General features: G+C 37.2%; 2 protein-coding genes across 3 annotated transcripts in view; one reads left to right on the forward strand and one right to left on the reverse strand.

Moving 5' to 3' along the window:
- The first annotated feature begins 1,949 nt into the window (after positions 1 to 1,949).
- mat1a (methionine adenosyltransferase I, alpha) lies at positions 1,950 to 11,434 on the forward strand. Of its 2 annotated transcripts, XM_007237748.4 has the most exons (9): positions 1,951 to 2,260; positions 4,309 to 4,386; positions 5,277 to 5,399; positions 5,507 to 5,619; positions 5,724 to 5,867; positions 6,443 to 6,661; positions 7,108 to 7,290; positions 7,687 to 7,820; positions 9,206 to 11,434. In XM_007237748.4, the coding sequence occupies exons 1-9, from the start codon at positions 2,185 to 2,187 to the stop codon at positions 9,306 to 9,308; spliced, it is 1,173 nt and encodes a 390-aa protein (XP_007237810.2). In that variant the 5' UTR covers positions 1,951 to 2,184; the 3' UTR covers positions 9,309 to 11,434. The 2 variants fall into 2 exon arrangements, with proteins under 2 accessions (XP_022540616.1, XP_007237810.2); XM_022684895.2 differs by lacking the exon at positions 9,206 to 11,434 and having other exon boundaries at positions 1,950 to 2,260; positions 7,687 to 7,824.
- Positions 11,435 to 13,336: 1,902 nt separating this feature from the next.
- Positions 13,337 to 19,880, reverse strand: part of zgc:154058 (Frag1/DRAM/Sfk1 family protein) — a 46,463-nt gene continuing 39,919 nt past the window's right edge. Inside the window, exons 7-8 of the mRNA XM_007237749.4 lie at positions 19,260 to 19,437; positions 13,337 to 17,915 (exon numbers count right to left, since the gene is read on the reverse strand). Coding sequence (XP_007237811.1) covers positions 17,671 to 17,915; positions 19,260 to 19,437 — 423 coding nt within the window. The 3' untranslated portion in view covers positions 13,337 to 17,670. The remainder of the gene's footprint in view (positions 17,916 to 19,259; positions 19,438 to 19,880) is intronic.

Below are 19,880 nucleotides of genomic sequence, written 5' to 3' on the forward strand. Positions count from 1 at the left end.
AATGTTTTAGCTAAAAAAACACCTTACCCTGCATGACTAGCCCACATGGACTGAGGCTCACCAACCTGGAGCTAAAGTGTTGTTGCTCTGTAATCCCTTTGTTGTGATAGCTTAATTTCTAACCTGTCTCTAGAAGACTCCATACAGAATCGTGTTTCAGGTTCAAACTAGTTACTGTAGCTAATGTAGTGTGTATATCTAAATAAAGCTAGAAGTCTAAATAAAAGAACCATTATCAAAAAATACTTCCACTAGAATTATACACAGATCATTTATATCGTCGCTGGACAATGAAAAACAAGTATCTTAATTTTCGTCGATTTTTAGTTTACTGCATAATTTGAACAGACAAACAGTCCCTTACATTGTGCCAATTTTTTTAATGAATGCACCAATAGAAATACTTTAAAATGACCTGAAATAAACTCTTTTTACATTTAAGGTCCTGTAAAGTTGCTGTTTTGGAGAAACTTGTAGACTAAATCACTGTGTCAGTGTAAAGAGAAGGAAACTGGGATAATTAATTAGATGTGTACAGTTTTGTAACACTAATGCAAACAATAACAGTAAACCCAGATTATTAAACACACGCAAAGAGAGCAAAATGATCATGGAAAGCTTGTCAGATCCACTAAACTCACTATTGAATTATATTTAAAAGATACAGTGTTCTGTAGCTTCTCATTCACGTCTCTATAAAAAAAAATATCCATGTTAAATTTTTGCTAAACGTTCACACACACTGTTAAAATCCATGCTAGGCAGAAAGTAAGCCACTTGGTATAAAATGATCAATGTTTTACTAAAATCTGCTTCTAAACTAAAGACAGAAATAAATGTGCTTTGACCTCTAGTTTCTCTTTTCTCACAGACATGGCACATAACATAACTTACCCTTATGAACAGCTGTATTAGATACAGAAAGTAAATCAAATGACTTCCATTCTTTTCAACTTTTGCAATAAATCCATGGATGTGTATGCACATGCTCACTGTTTATGTTGGAAGTGAATTATGCAATACTGGTGAGGCCGAAAGTCAGAGTTGCACTCTGATGCATTGTGCTTCTCATCTTGTTGTGCTACGTGTCCTCTGACAGTGTATAAACTTGGCTTTTTTTAGTTTTAGCAGAATAGTGAGCCACATATGTCTTTCAGCAATGTTTGCCTGAATGTGAGTGCAGCAGGCCTAAGTTTAAGGTTTTTGAGCACTGTTGCTTTGACTGGCACTAAATGGTCCACACATTTTATTCAATGCAATTTTTATTTCAATGTATTTAAATATAAAAACACTCAATGAAAAGAATTTGCTTCTATGAATCTGACTTTGTTTTGATCACACCAAAATTATTTTTACACTGCTCTTTTTTACTGCACAGCCATGAACAGTAAACAGTGCCAAACACACATGGTCAACACAGTCCTCCAATCAAATGAACGAAAAGCTGGTCCACCTCAGCCCCAAACTACCCACCCTACTCCCCGACTTTTGACATTTGTTGACTTCATGTCTCTCAATCTCAATGGTGTGACGATTAAATGTTGTTACGCATGTAAGTCACGTAAATTAAGTATTGTCAGATTCAGAAATGTGAAAAGTAAACACTTAAAATCTCAAATAATAATTATCAAATAATATTGAGAATCAGTCATTTTTGTTTTTCAGAGTTACATTTCATAACAACCTAGCACATGATCAGAGTGACACACTGAACAGCCGTGGTCAGGCCTTACTATGCTATGTCCACATACCCTAGAATTGCCCTCAGCCCTGCACTACATAGTGAGAGAGTGAAAGGGTTAACAGAGTGCTTCTAAAACTATGAATCCCCTCCCTCCAACAACTCCCCCTGGAATGGTCAGCCCCAATGGTTCACATGACGCTATGTGAATGTGTGTATGCGTGTGTGTGCGTTTCTCAGGACCATATATAGGAGCATGTGTGGTTTGAGAGCTGTTGATAATCAGTGATCTGACTGTAAATCTCTCTGTCTGTCTGTCTCTCTCTCTCTTTCTCTTTTGGTCTTTCTCTCTCAGCTCTTTTTCCTCCCATATGAAGCTCTGTTGAAGATCAATCTTTTAGGATTATAAAAAACTCTGCATTTGTTGGTCCCAGTTTAGAAGTTCTGTGGAAGATCCTGCTGTTTCTAGTGAAGTTCGGAACACTCAGACGTATCCTGCAGAGATGGAAGGACTGAATGACTTTCATGATGATGGCTCCTTCATGTTCACATCAGAGTCAGTGGGAGAGGGGCATCCGGGTAAGTCTTGGTCTTGCTTCACCAAGTTTAGCATCTACTTGCATAAAAATTTTTGATTGGTCGACACAGAGCTATAAAACCTGGGCATGTGCTAAGTAGTGCTAATGCCACTGCTAAGGCCTGAAACTTAACCTTTTTTTCTCTGGTCTACTCAAGTTCAAGATTTTTTTAAAATCTGTGTAATGTCATGCATGCAACTCCAAGCTTATGCTGACACAGCACAGTGCCTGCCTCAACAAGTGCTGGTGGAGAGGTTTGAGTCTGAGTAGGAAAGTACACTGATAGGATTTATGTTTTTATGACAAAAGTATTTTGGGTTAAATCTGTGGCAGAGACTGTATTTATTGCCACGCTGTGTAGAAAGATTGTGGTAGCTAGCATGTGGCTGGTTTCGGAAGCAGATAAAGACAGGTGGCTCATGCCTAAAGTGAAAACACATCGACTATATCACACACTCAGCTGGTATTTCATTCAGTGAGTACTACTTACTACATTACTCACAACTGCCCAGTGTTGTGTTACATTGCGCTATGGAAAGACTATACCAAAGTCCTACTGAACTTCTGAAAATATCTTTACTCATGACACAAGTAGCACATTCTGCTCCATACTTCAACTGCAAATGCAAATGCAAAAAGCAATTAAAAACAAGCCAGAAGTTTTTTAAACTATTGTGGTACATTTGAACTATGGAAAGACTGTCCAAAAGTTCATACTGAAACTGCAACATGTAATAAACCCAAGTCAGCTTTGTACAACTGAGCATTTCAGATGGCCTCAGAATCATATTGACGTTTGCTAGGTGTTTACTAAGAAAACACTTTCCTGCCATTTTTGCAGTTTTGTGTGGGAATTTGCCAGACTTTGCATTTCTTATCTGCTGTTGGCGAACGCTGCAAGGCCAGCACACTTAAAGCAGGGGCAAAGTGATTGATGTCCACCTCTGCTGTTCAAAAATTATATCTAATATCTCTCATTTTGAATTTGAAGATTATTTCTAGTCAACTCATTTCTACATTTTAATTTCTTTTTAAGTAAAAGTATCCCATTACATTGACAATGTGAAGAAATATTAGAATAATGTAACTATTTTATTAATTTTACTTGTCAAGACAGGGTAGACTTAGCAATGTATTGGGCATATCAGGAAATTCAGCAAATTTAATTCAGCAAATTTAATAAGCATCCGAATTTCACTCTTAAGCCCATCATTATTAAAAAAATGTGAGAAATGAAAACTATAATGATCTTTGCTTTCACAGTCAACCTCTGACACTGATCAATAAGGCAAGGCGAGGTAGGGGGAAGTACACATAATCCATACGTAATCTTTTTGATTAAATTTTTAGACAAGCAGTTCAGCCATCTGAGTCCACTGAACTAACACTCAGGCCTTTGAGGTCAAAGAGGCATGTTATTGTTGTTGGTTCTGATGTAACTCTCGCAAGTTGTTGCCTCAGTACAGAATGGGATGGATGAAGTGCAGCTAAAAGCCCAGGGTATTATCCTCCAGTCCCGCTTGGCTGTGACAATCTTTTCATGGGACATTTCGCAGCTCCATAGTACAAAAGAGTCAAGGGGTTTATCCCAGGCAAGATTAGCAGCTCAGTTAGTATAAATAACATTGTTTAACTATCATAATCACTCTTTTCCTGACATTACATTTATACTCACGTTAAACATTATTTTGGTCCAGTTTCCCATTTATTTTTCCATTATTCAGTTTCTATAATTTACATTATTCAGTAGTTAATGAATAGAAAAACGGGAAATTAGAGAGGTTAAATTTCAAAGAGCATTTTATTGCCTTCATTGATGGCTTTTTCACGAAATCTAGCTCTCTGAAAAGATTTTAAATATTAAATTTGATCTAATAGTCATTACTTTTGCCACACCTGCTGTTTTGTCCTATTGGTAAAATCAATTAAATTAAACAAAATCCAATTGTTGCAATTGTTGCATCAATGCTGGATGCAAAAAAAACAGTTATGTGTTTAATATTTAGACTTTTTGACATTAACTAAACTGAATTTTTTTTCTCTCTACAGACAAGATTTGTGACCAGATAAGTGATGCTGTTCTTGATGCACATTTGCGTCAGGACCCTGATGCCAAGGTGGCCTGTGGTAAGTGTGTAAGAGATATTACTAGTGATGTCAACTGATTAAAAAATATTTGCATTAATCACAACAATATACTGTTATTAATAATGATTAAAATCATGATAAAAATGCTTTTTTCGAATTATTATAATATTTTAAGTTGGTTTTGATGCTATTTAAATTAGAATCTTAAAATAAAATGTGCTACGGAAAAAGTGTTTAACAAAGAGTTTTAGGAGAGAAAAGAATTAACAGGAGCAACTGCATTATTTATTAGACTTAATGCATATTCCAGCATAAATAAAAAAGTATTTTAGCTTCCTCCTGAACTTGATAGTAGAAACATTGTGTCTACATCGCTAAATAAAAACGCTAATATGTCACTGGGCTCTGTAAACTTGATAATGTCGTTCGTTTGCGTAAATAATGTGTTTACGGTTTCCAGATGTGTTAATTCCAAATTAATTGCACATTGGCATTGATTGCTCTAATATATTACTTAAATATAATATTCATATTACCGTTCTTATACTGGTATGATTTTGGATATATTTAAACAGAAGAAAACTGAAAAAAAAGAACATACTGAAATCATAGAACAGTGTATAAATGTATGTTGTGCGTTACAGTTTTAAGTAGGTAATCAGTAATGTTTAATAGAATTCAGTTTAAATGTTTCTATCTATTTTTTAAGTAATCTGTTACTCAGTGACTCTCCTTAGATGGTGCTGGGCAAAGTAATAAATGATTAGACTGAAAGTCAGACTGAAAGTTATCTCTCAAACTCAAATCTGGTTCCAGAACGATTTCACCCCTCTAAATCAAGAATTCAGTGAGTTGTTACTAAAGACTAACACTAGTCTTTGCTTGCTTTGACTCTTTTACTTATTGTGGGCTTGTGTTTGATTGTACAGAGACTGTGTGTAAGACTGGTATGGTGCTTCTGTGTGGTGAGATCACATCTCGGGCAAACGTGGACTACCAGAAAGTTGTTCGAGACACAATCAAACATATTGGTTATGATAACTCTGATAAAGGTAAGGACACACAGAAAAATTTGTGTTTTTAGGCATTGTTTTTATTTGAATTTCTGCTTTTTTGAGAACTCATTTTTCATCAATGGTCATTTTTCCTCTATTCTCAGGTTTTGACTATAAGACCTGCAATGTCTTGGTTGCTCTGGAGCAGCAGTCACCCGATATTGCACAGGGAGTCCACATTGACAGGCACGAGGAGGACATTGGAGCTGGAGACCAGGTAAAAATTCAATAGAGAACAAGAGAGGACAAGAGAATAATTAGCATATATCAGCAATAATCAGAGAAGTGTGAATTAACAGGTCTATACCTTTTCTTTGACAGGGTCTGATGTTTGGTTACGCCACTGATGAGACAGAGGAGTGTATGCCTCTAACCATTGTCCTTGCTCACAAACTTAATTCCAAGATGGCTGAACTCCGTCGTGATGGCACCATCCCATGGCTTCGTCCAGACTCAAAAACACAGGTTCGAAAAAAATGTGATAGCAGCTTAATGCTGTAATGCTGACAGAACATCATGTTCATAGTTTATGTAAGGTTAAATTGTCCAGGTTTCTATGCCCTGGCTGAAGCTGACCATGGTTTCAACACCTTATCAGTTGTTGTGGTCTTCTTAACACGCTGTCAACCAATAGTTCCCTATTGAGCAAGATGACAAGCCTGCAGCAGCATCTTTTTATGCCCTGAGATAAAAATGTCTCTTACTATGACGCTCAGGGGGCCATGGCCCCCACAGCTGGTTGGGCGCTGCTGTCTACTTGTCAGTTTCAGCCTGGCCTTTACAACATACCAGCAACCCAAGATGACATCCTCTATGGAAGATGAAACCTTCTTGCTATTTTGGATTTCTTGACTCTTTCATGTTGGAGACACAGAAATGCTTGAAGGGTTTAACATTTGTGATATATGGGGCACATGTGGCTGAAAGGGTACAGCAGCGTCCCTATAGATTCTTATCTAGATTCTGTCTGTTGTACTATCCCTGCTACTCTTTCAGAACTTCAATCACATACACTTAAACTGGTTGTTTCATGCCTGCAGGTCACTGTACACTACAAGCAAGAGAATGGTGCTGTGATTCCACTGCGTGTGCATACTGTGGTCATCTCAGTCCAGCATGATGATCTCATCTCACTGGAGGAACAACAGAGGATCCTGAAGGAGAAGGTCATCAAGGCTGTGGTGCCAGCCAAGTATCTTGATGACAAGACCGTTTACCACTTGCAGCCTAGTGGTCGCTTTGTCATCGGAGGACCTCAGGTGAGCTTTTTCATCAGCCATTCTTTGGTTTTACTGTGCGTTCTTGTTCTTAAAGATTTGCCTGTAAAGACACTGACAAGCCCAAAAGTTACGTGATAGTACCATCCTCAAAAGGTACTTCTGCAAACGGCCTGAGAAACATCCACAATTTTAAGTATAAGCTGTGAGGTGTTATGGTGTGACTGATGTTGAACACTGGCCAGTGTGCTCATGGCAAGGCAACATAAATTACTGAAGTTCAGGTGTATGGCACATTCAATTTCCAAAGTTATCTGGGCATTTAACATTCCTTGATCCACAGTGTCTTGTGTATTAATCACAAATGGCATTACCACCCACAGTCCTGTGGGTGTCCTAGGGTCCTAGTTCATGTTCTGTAACATGTGGAATGTAAGGGTAGTTCCATCAGAAGACTTGTTCAGGAAAGCATTTCCCTTGTCTCACAGGGAGATGCTGGAGTAACTGGAAGGAAGATTATTGTGGATACGTATGGTGGATGGGGTGCTCATGGTGGAGGGGCATTCTCTGGAAAGGACTACACTAAGGTGGATCGCTCTGCAGCCTACGCTGCTCGCTGGGTTGCCAAGTCTTTGGTGATGGCCAAGCTGTGCAAGAGAGTGCTGGTGCAGGTGAGAGGACTATGTGTGTATGATGGACATTTGTAGACCATAGAATAGGGTGACCATATTTTCCATTGGGATAAACCAGGACACCTGGTTGGGGGAGGTTGAGAGGTGGAGCGTTGTGTGTGTGCTCTTACTGTGAGACTGCACCGGAAGGGGAGGAGGGAGGGCTCCACACTGAGAGTCACGCTGTCTACTGCTCTCTGGTCCAGTGAAGGTAACATGAAAACCAGGACATTTCCTCAATTTCTGAAAAAAAAAAACATGGGACGCCTGGGACAGGACGTGAAATACGGGCGTTTGGTCACCCTACGTTAGAACTCAGTTCAGATTTTTACCAAATTTTCAAAGTTTCTAAACTACCTTGAGCATTTTTACAGTGTTTGTTCTCTTGTTTCTAAGGTATCTTATGCTATTGGAGTGGCCCACCCCCTGTCTATTTCACTCTTCACGTACGGATCTTCTGAGAAGACAGAAAAAGAACTACTTCAGATCGTCAACAAGAACTTCGACCTCCGGCCTGGTGTCATTGTTAGGTAAACATGGATGTTGTTGTCTACTAAATGGCTCAAATTCAGAAAATAAGCTTTCGTAGTACTTATTAGCCTGAAAATCAATGTTGAACCAGATAATCTAGACTTTTTTGGAGCTTTAAAAATAAAATGTACCTCTTACTGTGGTACTGAAGATAAAAACTTACTAAACAAAGCAATTCTTGTCTGGGTTAAGGTCAATAGGACATTTAGGCATATTTTTTTTTCTTTTTCATTATCAATAAGCACCAGTGACCCAGTTCTGTTGCTGTAACTCTTCCACCACCATGTTTAACTGTCTAATAATGTTCTATGCTTTAGATGATGAACTCTTCCTTTCCTATTTTTATACTTTTATCTTGCCATTATGGAATTTACACATGGAGAGTTTTCCAGACATGGGCAGTAAATAATTACAGGTGTGCTCTGATTAGACTATGGCTTTTTTCTGGAGGGTATAAAAATGATTCCAACATTGCCCTATAAAAAGGCTTTGTAAACTACATTTGGGAATAAAAAATAGGCATGCCTCTATGGTGGACTCAAATACATTTTGGTCAGTTGACAGACTTTGATTGTCATTTCTACAAATTGCCCACCAATCAAACCAAATCCATCAGCCACCATTACCTTAATTTGCAGTCATGTCGTGAATGTGACATCAGGACTGCTACAGACTGAAACTGTACATGTGGGATCTGACAATGGTTGGAGTATGGAAATATGGAGGACATGATGATCTGGGAAGCCACCTCTAATGACATTCTGTCACCAGTAGTAATGATTAGAGATACACTAACAGCTCAGCTTAATGTACAGGATTTCCTCCAGCCACATTTGTTGCTTCTCGCAGCAGGGCTAACAACTGGCATTTTTCAGCAGGATAATGTTCACCCACACACAGCAAAGGTTTCCCAGGAATGTCTAGGATTACACCAAAGAAAACAATCTGTGATCACCCACTTTAGATACCTTCTTTGGTGGTTTTCCAGGCCTTGATGTTGCATTACTTCTTTTTAAGAGTGTATTACATTGTTGATTTGGACACCCCTGAAGTTTCTGCTGCCATGAACAGTTCCCAATACAAACCCAACACTGAAAATCAAATGAAGAATTCAGTGTTTGTGTTTAAATAATAAGGGGATTGGACACATATGGTCATTAAACTGCTTATCAGTCAGTTGTATAATATTTAAGCCTGCAAAAATGAAGGGATTTTGTAAAATTTGGTTTGTTACTTAAAAAGTTATTTGTTACAGCCATTAGTTAATTAGTTATGGTTAATGCAGTCATTTTGTTAATCTCCTTGAAAATAAGTTAAACATCAGCAATTACCAATGTATTAATTACCAAATACATATACAGTGATTCATTTCTTCTGTTTGCAGGGATCTGAAGCTGAAGAGGCCGATTTACCAGGACACAGCCTGCTACGGCCATTTCGGTCGCTCTGAATTTCCCTGGGAGGTGCCCAAGACCCTGAAGTTTTAAAGCTGTACAAGCCTGTAGAAATACTTCCACGAGAAAACATCATCTCGCCTGCTTCTGTCCTGCTCTTCCTGTTTCTTCATCTGCACATTTGAACGCTATTACATTTGTCTGTAGTAAGGGTGAAACGCATCACTCATAATTGAAGCTCGGTATGTAGGAATCTGTATGTGAATGTGTTAACACGCATTACTATCTAGTTTAGTGAACAGACCTTCAGCCTTTGGGCTTCTTCCTGATGCATCTCAAGATACTGACACTGAGAAAATTGGTCTTAAAGGGAACCCTGGCTGGTATCACTTTGTAAGTATGTAAGTAAGCATTTTTTGTTTATATATCACTTTTAGAGCATCCCACAAAGTGCTTTACAGACAGAATAAAATTAAATAAAATAACCATCAAGTTTTAGACATGACTAAAAACAAAACTGAGACTGAGAGTCTGATGTCAGTAGGTAGGGAGATCATTCCACAGTTTGGGTCGTAAGCTGCAAAAGCTTTAGTCACCCTCTTACTTTAGTTTAGTTTGTGGAACAATCAGTAATCATTGGTTGAAGGACCATAGAGATCTAAGCGGGCGTACATTCATCATCAGGTTGACTCGTCTGTTCTGTGTTGTCTGTGATTTTAGAAATGTACATTTATGACATTTGACTTACAAGATTACTTCTGTTACAGAGGTGGGTTACAGGTGGGTCAAATCATCAAGTATTAGACGTGACTAAAATCAGGAGACTAAAAATTTCTAATGCAACCATTTGATGTTACAACCCAGTGCACACTTTAACAGCAACAGCAACTGCAACCTATGCCTAACAGATTTTATATTAAAAAAAAAACTCAAGTCTTAAAAATAAACTAAAACAACTTTATACAGATTCAACATTATTTCATCTGTGAAGTGATAGCAGCCGGGGTTCCCATTAAGCATTCTTTGACATTTTTTCACACAGAGCTTATCATGAGATGATTTCTGCTATAAACAGATAACTCTAATTCAGAGTCTGATCAACAATTACCACTAAGTCATACCAATTGTCATAATGAGACAAATTCCAACAAATAACCATGTATCAAACATTTTTCTCTTTTGGTTATTTTCTTTACTTCTTTTAAGTTATTTTATTGTAAGTGCCTTTATGAATAAAGACATTTACATCTAAATAAAGCATATTTAAGGTTTTTTATGTAAAAAAGTTATTTACATGGCATATTTTACTAAAAAGGGAGAAATGTTTGATTAATGGTTTTGTATTGGAAGGGAATATCCTTGGTCTTAACACTTTTTTAACTCTCGGTGGTGCAGCTAGTTCCCGCGTATGTATTTATGCTGTACCTCACTTTTTTAATTGCTGAAATTTCAGAGATGTTACATATTAGACAAATCACAAAATTGGTGTTTAACCTTCCAGCCAAAGTTTAACACAGTATTTAACACTGTGACAGAATTACTTTATTTATCAGCAGCACCCAAAAGAACAGCTTTTCCTGGACTTGATAACGTTTGGTTTTGTGCTTGTTTAATAGTCTGACTTTTCTTTTAATTATTTTTCTCTCTTTTTTTGTAAATTAAGTTTGTAATATATGGATCTATGGATTATGAAATACAATGCTGTGAAGAGTGAGTGTGGATTGGTGGACCACTGTAAGCTTTGCATTCGAGAAGCTATTTTTGATGCTAAAACTTTGCAGGAGGCAAACACCATAAGAAACTAAATGTGTGCCTTATTTCTTAAAACGTTACAACGCTTTTTATACCCTCTGTATGACATAAATGTTATGATGGAAATGGTGTAAAGGAAATAGCGCTACACTGATTGCATGAGTGAATGATGCCTTCCTGTTTACATGTATAGATCCACTGTGGTGTTTTCACCAGAGGCCAGTGTGTGTATGTGTGTGTGTGTATTATCAACTAAACCCCAGAACCATGCTGTAAGACTGAGGGGTGTTTCAGCCACAGTAGGATTGTTCTTGTTGTCTCCTTTCTGTATGTCTATGCATTCTCTAAAAGGTGCTACTTTAGCAAAAACTGTAGTCATCATTGTTCTCGTCACACAATAATTAGTGTCTTAAAAATTGTGATGTGATCATGTAAATAATTGTGAATAATTAAACTATTGAACAATTTATGTTTCTTTTGTTTCAGTGTTCCAGAATGTATATCTGCTTAAAGTGAGCGGCAACGGAGTGTCAGTAGAGTATAACGATATGTGTAAATGTTCAGCTTATTATTCTAAAACTAGTTGTGTAATACTTACTTCTTGCTCAAAGGTGTCAAAAGTATTCCCATTCATTACCCAGGTAGAAGAATAGATACTAGGGTTTAAAATACTACTGTAGAAGTTGAAGTATCAACTCAAGCTTTTTAAAACTACTTAATGAATAAAAGTAAGGGGAAAAATGCCTTTAAAAAGACAAACTAATTTTAGCCATTTAGAATGATACAATATCTTAATGTTCATAACAGTTCAGATCTAACCTCTCCCAAAAATGTATACAGAGCTGAATCCCTCTGGCCCTATATGCTCACTATACACACTGCAAAGGGCCCCAAAAGTACCTTTTTTCACTATAAAAAAAAAATCCCCCATAATCCCCCATAATTTTCCCCAAATATCGCCAATGCACCTTATAATCCGGTTTGCCTCATGTATGAATTTTATCAGTCAGGTTGTAACGATCAATAAAGCCACTCCGCTGAAGTATCACGTTATACAGGAGTTTTAGTGAAGTTTCTTCAGGCTGGAGCAGTATTAGCATTAGCCACTAAACACGCTAAGCTCTAGCTTTTTTGGTGTTCAGAGGTGAGTGTTATCAGCCTGTATCCTGCTGCTAACTCCAGCTAGCACTGCTGAAGTCTGCATGTTTACCGTGTTAAAACTAACTGCTAATATGACCCTCACTTACCCGAACACTCAGGGTTCCTCGGTGTAGCGCTGTCGGGCAGCATTAGTCGCTAACCGCTAAGCTTAATGTAAATAAAAAGAATTGCTTTACTCACCCAAATAAACAGTGTTCAGAAGAGAAATCTGTGTAGATTAACATCCAGCACTCATTTGTCTTAAAAGAAAGTGTTTTTTTTTTTTTTTTTTTTAAGAAATGCAACTTTATTTATCTAACTTAGCTTAGCTTTACTGGTCTCACCACCCAGTGACCAGCCCTGCTGAATTAGAAGGAAAACATGGTGAGACCCCTGTTTCTTACTAGAATCAAATCATATAATATTATATTATGTGATAATTATGCAATAATTCGGTTAACAGTGGCTCCCCACAACCCTAAAGCATCACAAATTAAATTTTGAAGCAGAAAATGAACATATTGTGGCGGCTCTGGGTTGTGTGTGTGGCTGCCTGCAGGCATGTTTCTGTTCTCCTGTGTGCAGGGGTGGGGCATCTCCCTTGGGAGGGGTTATGCAGAGAGGGTGGGCACCACTCTGGATCTGCCATCTGGGAGACACACAGCTGGGTTGGTGGCCTTCGGGCTATTTGAGCTCTGTGGGGATGGTTTGAGCTCTCCTAGTCTTGTTAAAGACTGTAAGTGAGTGGCAAGCCGGTTCTATAAAGGAGATGTTGAGCATTCAGCATGAGTCTCACGGGTCTTCCTTCCTCTTCCACGCCACAATATTGTTGTATACTGTCTAGTACGCTATTAAACTTAAACACACCAGTACACCCTGATTATCCGTACTATTTAATTCCTCCCTAAAATGTGTTGAGTCATACAAAGTTTCAGTTTCTGAATCAGTTTCTTCGATTTTGCTATTTGTAGGTATATGTTTAAGTAAAATGACCATTGTTGCTTTATTCTATAACCTACAGGCATTTCACCCAAATTCCAATAAAATATTGTCATTTAGAGCATTTATTTGCAGAAAATGAGAAATTACTGAAATAACAAGAGATCAGAAATCAATATCCCTGGTTTTTAATCACAGTTTTCATGCATCTTGCCATGTTCTCTTCCACAGTCTTACACACTGCTTTTGGATACATTTTTTGCACAACAAACAAATGATCAGAGCCAAAATAATCATATATGAATTTGCTTTATTTCTTTCCAACTTAAAGCAAATATACAATACAATCAAACTCATCTTCTGATTTCTACAAGGAACCATTTTAGTCTTTGGTTTAATGAAAAAATAAAGGCACAGGAAGGTGCTTTATGCCAGCCAACACATCAGTTATTCCACCCTGACTACGGGAGAGGCTTTTCTGAGAGATGGTACAGCTCTGTGTTTGCGCTTGGCTATACGTTTTTACTTGTTGTTGGTTTGAGAGTGTTTTGCGTGCGTCATGACTCTTGATCTATTAGGAATGTTCTGTGATTTTGTGTGAGTTTAAGCAATACCTCTGAGACTGGACCAAGTTAACCAATAGCCAGCCATGTCCTCAAAAGCCATCATTGGTAAATCAAGGTAAAAGGTGATGCTCCAAATCACCTCACTTTGCTGAGCAGATCAATCCTAATCAGGACTGTGAAAGGAATGCAACTCGAAACCTGTGACTGACACATTGACACATGGAGCATGAAGACCATTTAGACTCTATTTAAACCATTGGAAAATCAAGCCTTTACTAATTACTAATTACTTAGGGCTGCATCTGAATAATTCAGTAAAGCTTCTATTCCTGTCCTTTCTTCTATTCCTCTTCCTTTCTTTTTTTGATTGTGTGTAGGATCTTTTCCTCTGAATTTGTATATTGGTTAGCAATGAGCTACAGGTCAGATCAAGTCAAGAAAATCAGACAGGAAAATAAGATTTATTCAGTTACTCAGATGCAGTTCTAAACCAATGGTAAAAAATAATGAATATACACCATATATCCAAATGTCTGTAGAAACCCCTTATAATGAATGCATCTGTTGCTGATACACACACAGCTATTCTAGTCCCTGTAGAGAAGTTCTGTGAGTAGAACAAGACTCACTAAAGCATGAATGCCTAATACCAGCGGTGGGCTTCAGGGCTATAAAGACCCTTAGCTCTGAGATGTAAAGCAGCAAATCTGTGTTCTCTGCAACAGTGCGAGTTACAATACTTGTTGCTGAATGCAGTCAAATCCTCACAGCAATGCTCCAAACTCTAGCAGAAAGCTTTCCCCTTCCAAAAAAGCAGAATAAACTGTTTTAATACCCTTGATTTGATAAGAAACAATGAATAAGAGCAGGTGTCCTAATACTTTTACTCATATAGTGTCATTTTCAAGCATGTCAATTTCACTTTCACTCATTAAAAAAAAAAAAAAAAATCAGGTAATCAAAACTGGAATACTCTTTAAATGTTAAGTTGCACCATAGGTAAAGTTTTCATTTATTATTAAAACAATGACTCCAAGCTGGTGCTGTAACAAACTTTCCTGAGGAGTTGACTAGAGATCCAAACATGTAGATTTTGAAGACAAAAACAAAACATAAAAATGAATATATTAAACAATGTATGATTCTAGACTTGGCCTTAAGTGATCCACACATAACTCTTGACAACGAGGAGAAAATGATCCAAATGCATCCAATTCGCTCTATGAATAAACCTACAGAACAAATATGATAACTGGTTTCTTTACTTTCTGTTTAAGGTCACTTAAATCAACCAACAGCATAAAGGTAAGAGCATAATAAAGTATATCTATCTATCTATTTGAGAAGGTATAGCTTAACAAACTTGCAGTCCTGCTGCAAAGCTTGTTGTTAAAAACAAAAGTCCTAGTTTTATAAAAATGAAAGTCTTTTACAAAAGGGTCCTTAATGGATTTAAAGTGGAATAAACACCACTTTTTTTAAAATATCCATAAAGATAAAATTAAGATTAAAGGGTCTTTTTCAAAGAAATGTGCTAACTGTTGATGATCAGTGGAAATATTGGGGAAAAAACAAACCAATATTTTTTTCTTCAAATACAGGAATTTTTACCAGATTTGACCAGAATTTAATAATAAGACATGACTAATCCAACATAATATTCTCATTATAGATGTATAATGACTTTAACATTCATTTAAAATAAAAGAGGACCAGAAGAGGACTGGTCCCACTCTTATATATTAGCCTTGTTTTATATATAATAGATTAGCCTACATTTTGTAGTACATGTGATTCTTGGAAGGTTTTCTGTGTTAAATGTTCAATGATTTTTTTTTTCTCTGCCCTGATACCAGATTTGTGTAAAGCTGTTTGGCTGTTGGAAAAATGCGATCTATGATGTAATCATTACATTAATAATGCACTCTAATAAATTATTCTGGGCAGATATAATCTTCATCTGGTAGATATGTAATGAAAAATGTACACAAACAATATTTATGCTGTCTTACAGGACACAGCACATCGTGTGATGTGATTATTGCTCATTGGCATATTGCGATGGCTATGCTAAAACGATATACTGTGCAGCCCAATTTTGATATGCTTAATTTTTATAAATGCTAAACAACAACTGTAAGGTATTACAAAAAAACATTTACAAATACAATGACTAATTTATTAGACGGTCTTACATTAACTTGGATAATGTTCATTTATTTATTTATTTTCATAAAATATATTTTGCTGGCAGTGGGTGTTGTACAGCAAATTAGTTCCAAAAGGAAACAAATCCTTTAGATTTACAACTATTTTACCGTAACTGATATTGCATATAAAACACGAGAAGAAAAGTAGTTTCACTGGTGGTTTAGGATGGTAAGTAAAAAGGTTTACCATTTTGTTTTGTTTGTTGTTGAGACTGTGAGCTTGTCAGTTTATAGAGGTTCATAAGCTTTTCTATTATAAACTATATCACATCAAACCATTCTGAATCAGCTTTTCATCACTATGAATTAGAATTTTGAAACTAATTTGGTAAATCTGGTAAAATTCCCTGTTAAGTTTTTTTTTATCACCCTTATTAACAGATCTGGGAGGCATTTCTAAAGATCCAAATACAGAACTGTTGGTAAATAAAATTAAGCACATAATGAGGTGTACACACTCACCAAAAAAAAAAAAAAAAAAAAAATCAATATCAGTATCAAAATCAATATCAGTATCAAAATCGATGCTACATTTGTGATGGGGCAGGGGAAATTAAGCACAAAATAAGGTTTACACACATAAAAAAACAAAAAAATGGCCGAAACGCAATATCAATATCGATTCTGCATCTGTGTGCATAAATTATTCGCTATGGGACGGGGAAGCCAGACCGACTGATGGAGTGGTCCAATGAGGCAGCCTGCAAGACTAAAGATGATGCGTCAGTCAAGCTGAATCCGACCTTTTGTTAGAAAAGTGGATATGATGCAGATCCCATTTTTTTTAGCAGACTGATATAAAGATGTAAACAAGACAACCATCTCCCAACAAACCTCTGACAATACAACCCTTTACAACAAAGAGGAGAGAGTACATTACCACATTTACATAAAGACATTAACGACAGGTCAAAATAAAGCAAAAATCTGACTTTGCTTTACATTAGTGTAACAACGACCACGTTGGCCTAAAAGACAGCTCTTTAATGATATATGTAGTATAAAAGTACACTTTAAATATATACACTGAACAGAACAGCTGAACACAGTCGACTGTGTTCCCTTGGTGGTCTGATAAACAGAGTTAAACATTATTTATCTTTATGTTGTTTAAACAGTTTTTCTTGGCCCCGTTTCATAAGGCACAACGGTAACGATAGCCCCCTGAAGGTGAAGGTGCAATGCTTCAATAGAGGCAAAGCCAAACATTGAAACAATACAGCAGAGGTGTAGGCAATGTGGCTTAAACAGCACTGGATGAATACAAAAGGCAAATATTAAGTTCATAGGTTTGCATTGGTTAAACATTTTAGGTCTTCTTAATGTTTTGAAACGTGTAAAATTGGCACAGGTCATCTCAAAGCTCAGCTATGGATGTAGACATGCATGTTTGGGTGACTGTCACCAATTTAGCTGCATAAAGGACCAGCCTGCAAATCTTTGAACACACACTACCTCCATATATCCATCTAATCTTGATAACACTCCTGCTTCCCACCCTTAAACCTCTTCACTAACGGGTCTTCAGAGTCCGACGCTGATGAGGAACTGACTACTGAAGGGACAACGATTTGGTCAACTCAACAAAGTCAATGTGCAAAACATGAGCAGAGTCCTTTGGCAAAATTCAGATCAAGGCAGCAGATCCAGGATCAAGTTTCGGTTTTGATTTTCCTCTGCTGGTGTAGTGTTTTCCTCTGCACCCCGTGTTGGACATGTGTGTGAATGTGTAAGTGAATGTTTCTGCTGAGAGAAATGTGGAGGCATAGAGCTAGAACAAAAGAGAGAAACAGAGAGAGAGAGAGAGAAGCAGGTGCAGGCCTGTCCTGTGCCTCTCTCTCCTGAGGGTTAAAGCATGGACAGGCTCTCAGGCTGGTGCTGATTAGCTCCACCGAGGGCCTCCATTTTGAGGTCTCTGCTGGAGCTTCCCATACCGCTTCCTCTGGCTAGAACCATCATGGTGTTACTGGATATGCCGGCAAACTCGAAGGCAAATGTGCCATAAAACAGCATGATGATGACGCAGAAAACCCACTCAAAGATGGCCGAGGCGTGCTGCAGGACAAAACTCTCCTGAACAAAAAACACTCCACCTGGAGAAAGCAGAGTTAAGGAGCTTCAACAGTGAAAACCAGAGGCTTATAAAGAGTAAACAACCTGTTTACTCATTAACTGCATTAACAAGAGATTTTACAAAACTCAGAGAAGCAAGTAGGTACAGCTATATTTGAATAGATACATGGAAAGTTATTACTCAAAAAAACATCGTTATTACAAATAATACTGAGCTGAGTTGAGTAGTGGCGGTCAAGCAAAAGACTGAAAACCAAGAGAAGCTTCAGAGAACTGGTCATAGATTTGTTAAAAAGGCAGGTCAAAACTCAATAATTCAATTATTTGGCTCAGATAAGATTTAGCTACCATGACAGTTTACATTCACATATACAGTTCGCTTTACAAGTATTGGAACAGTGAGGTTGATCCCTTAATTTCTGCTGTAGACTGAAAACATTTTAGGTTTGACATTAAAAGAATGAATTTAAGACAAAATGTCAACATTTCAGTTTTCATTTCCATATTAACAACTGGATCTGATACACAGTTCAGAAGATAGCACCTCCTGTCTAAACTCATACATGTTTTTTTGTACATCTTCTGAACTGTGTATCAGATCCTGATGGAAGTATCTGGAAATAATAGCTGAAATGTTGATCTTTAGTCTCATATAGATTTGTTTTATGTCATTTAATGTAAAATTCAACTGTTTTCAGTCTACAGCAAAAATAAAGGGATTGACCTCACAGTTCTAATTCCTTTGGAGGGCACTGTATGTGACTTGCATCTGTCTAAAGTAAATCATCTGTCCCTGAAATGGCACATATGCTCACATCAATGAGTTTTTCCATCCACCACGTTTTTCATACCTTTGCCTATTTTTGATTTTATTAAATATACAATGACACATCAAGCTGTAAGAGAACATGTTGTTGGGGTTACACAGAGATTTTAGCTTTTATTAGTGTGAGCCACTACTCGTTCTGCAAGGCCATAGTCATAAAAAACTTTGCAAATGTCTGAAAAGACAATAATGCTGCTCCTAAAAAAACAGCATGTGTCAACTTAAGTTAATTTGCATAACTGTAGTGGATGAAAACAGGTTTTACATTATTGTGTGCCAAGATTTTGTGATCTTGAGATATTACCTATGACTATGACTGTTCACATTTATGTAACATGATCACAAACTGGATCCATACCCAATTTATGATCACTTATTAAAAAATAAAAAAAAGAAAAAGAAAAAAGTGTAAAATCCGATTTAAATTAAAAGCATCACAGTAGGGCTAAAAATAAAAGCTACACAAAGCAGGATTTTTCTCCTGTGCTTTAAGGTTGAGCCTTTTCTCAAACAAGATCTTTATAATGTGGAAGGATACTGAGCACCAGGGCTACAAACGCCAGCAGAGTCATGATGAGGCGCATGTGTCCCATGTTATACTCGCCCTGAGTCTTAGCCAAGCGGTAGGTGAGTGCAGACTGGAGACACACAAACAGCATGCTCGTGGGAAAAGCCACACCAGCCCCAACGTAGTGCAGCACCTTTGCATTATCCACCTGTAATAAAAGCATTAAAAAAAAGAAGTGTTAGCTTTCATCACTAAAGTCATACCGGCATTTGGTGAACAAACATACTGAGAGAAACCCATGGGAAACCTATGCTGACGCAGTGCAGAGAAAGAAGAAAAAAAAATGGCCCCTTACAGATTTCTTTTGTTTTGGCTTTTTTTTGTTATACTTTTTATTATCAACTTTAATGTCAAACAAAGATAATCTGGTGATGCTTGACTTTAACATGCAGATCAAGCTTCAAAATTCTATGTGGCCAAATTAAAACAATTCTGTAAAGAAGAGTGGACAAAAAAAATTCCTCCAGAGAGATTAAAGACTAAAGACTAATTGCAAATTAGTGCAAATGCTTGATTTCAGTTGGGGGGGTGATCATTTATCACAGTACTGTAAGTTTGTAATGTTGAGATATGTAAATCCAACCTGATCCA

Source organism: Astyanax mexicanus, chromosome 7 (assembly GCF_023375975.1).
Source record: "Astyanax mexicanus isolate ESR-SI-001 chromosome 7, AstMex3_surface, whole genome shotgun sequence".
In the NCBI taxonomy this organism is placed as follows: Eukaryota; Metazoa; Chordata; class Actinopteri; order Characiformes; family Acestrorhamphidae; genus Astyanax; species Astyanax mexicanus.

Coding starts and splice junctions, on each gene's coding strand:
- mat1a (XM_007237748.4), top strand. CDS start 2,185: ATGGAAGGACTGAATGACTTTCATGATGATGGCTCCTTCATGTTCACA. Junction 2,261..4,308: donor AGTGGGAGAGGGGCATCCGG/GTAAGTCTTGGT, acceptor TTCTCTCTACAG/ACAAGATTTGTGACCAGATA. Junction 5,868..6,442: donor GTCCAGACTCAAAAACACAG/GTTCGAAAAAAA, acceptor TCATGCCTGCAG/GTCACTGTACACTACAAGCA.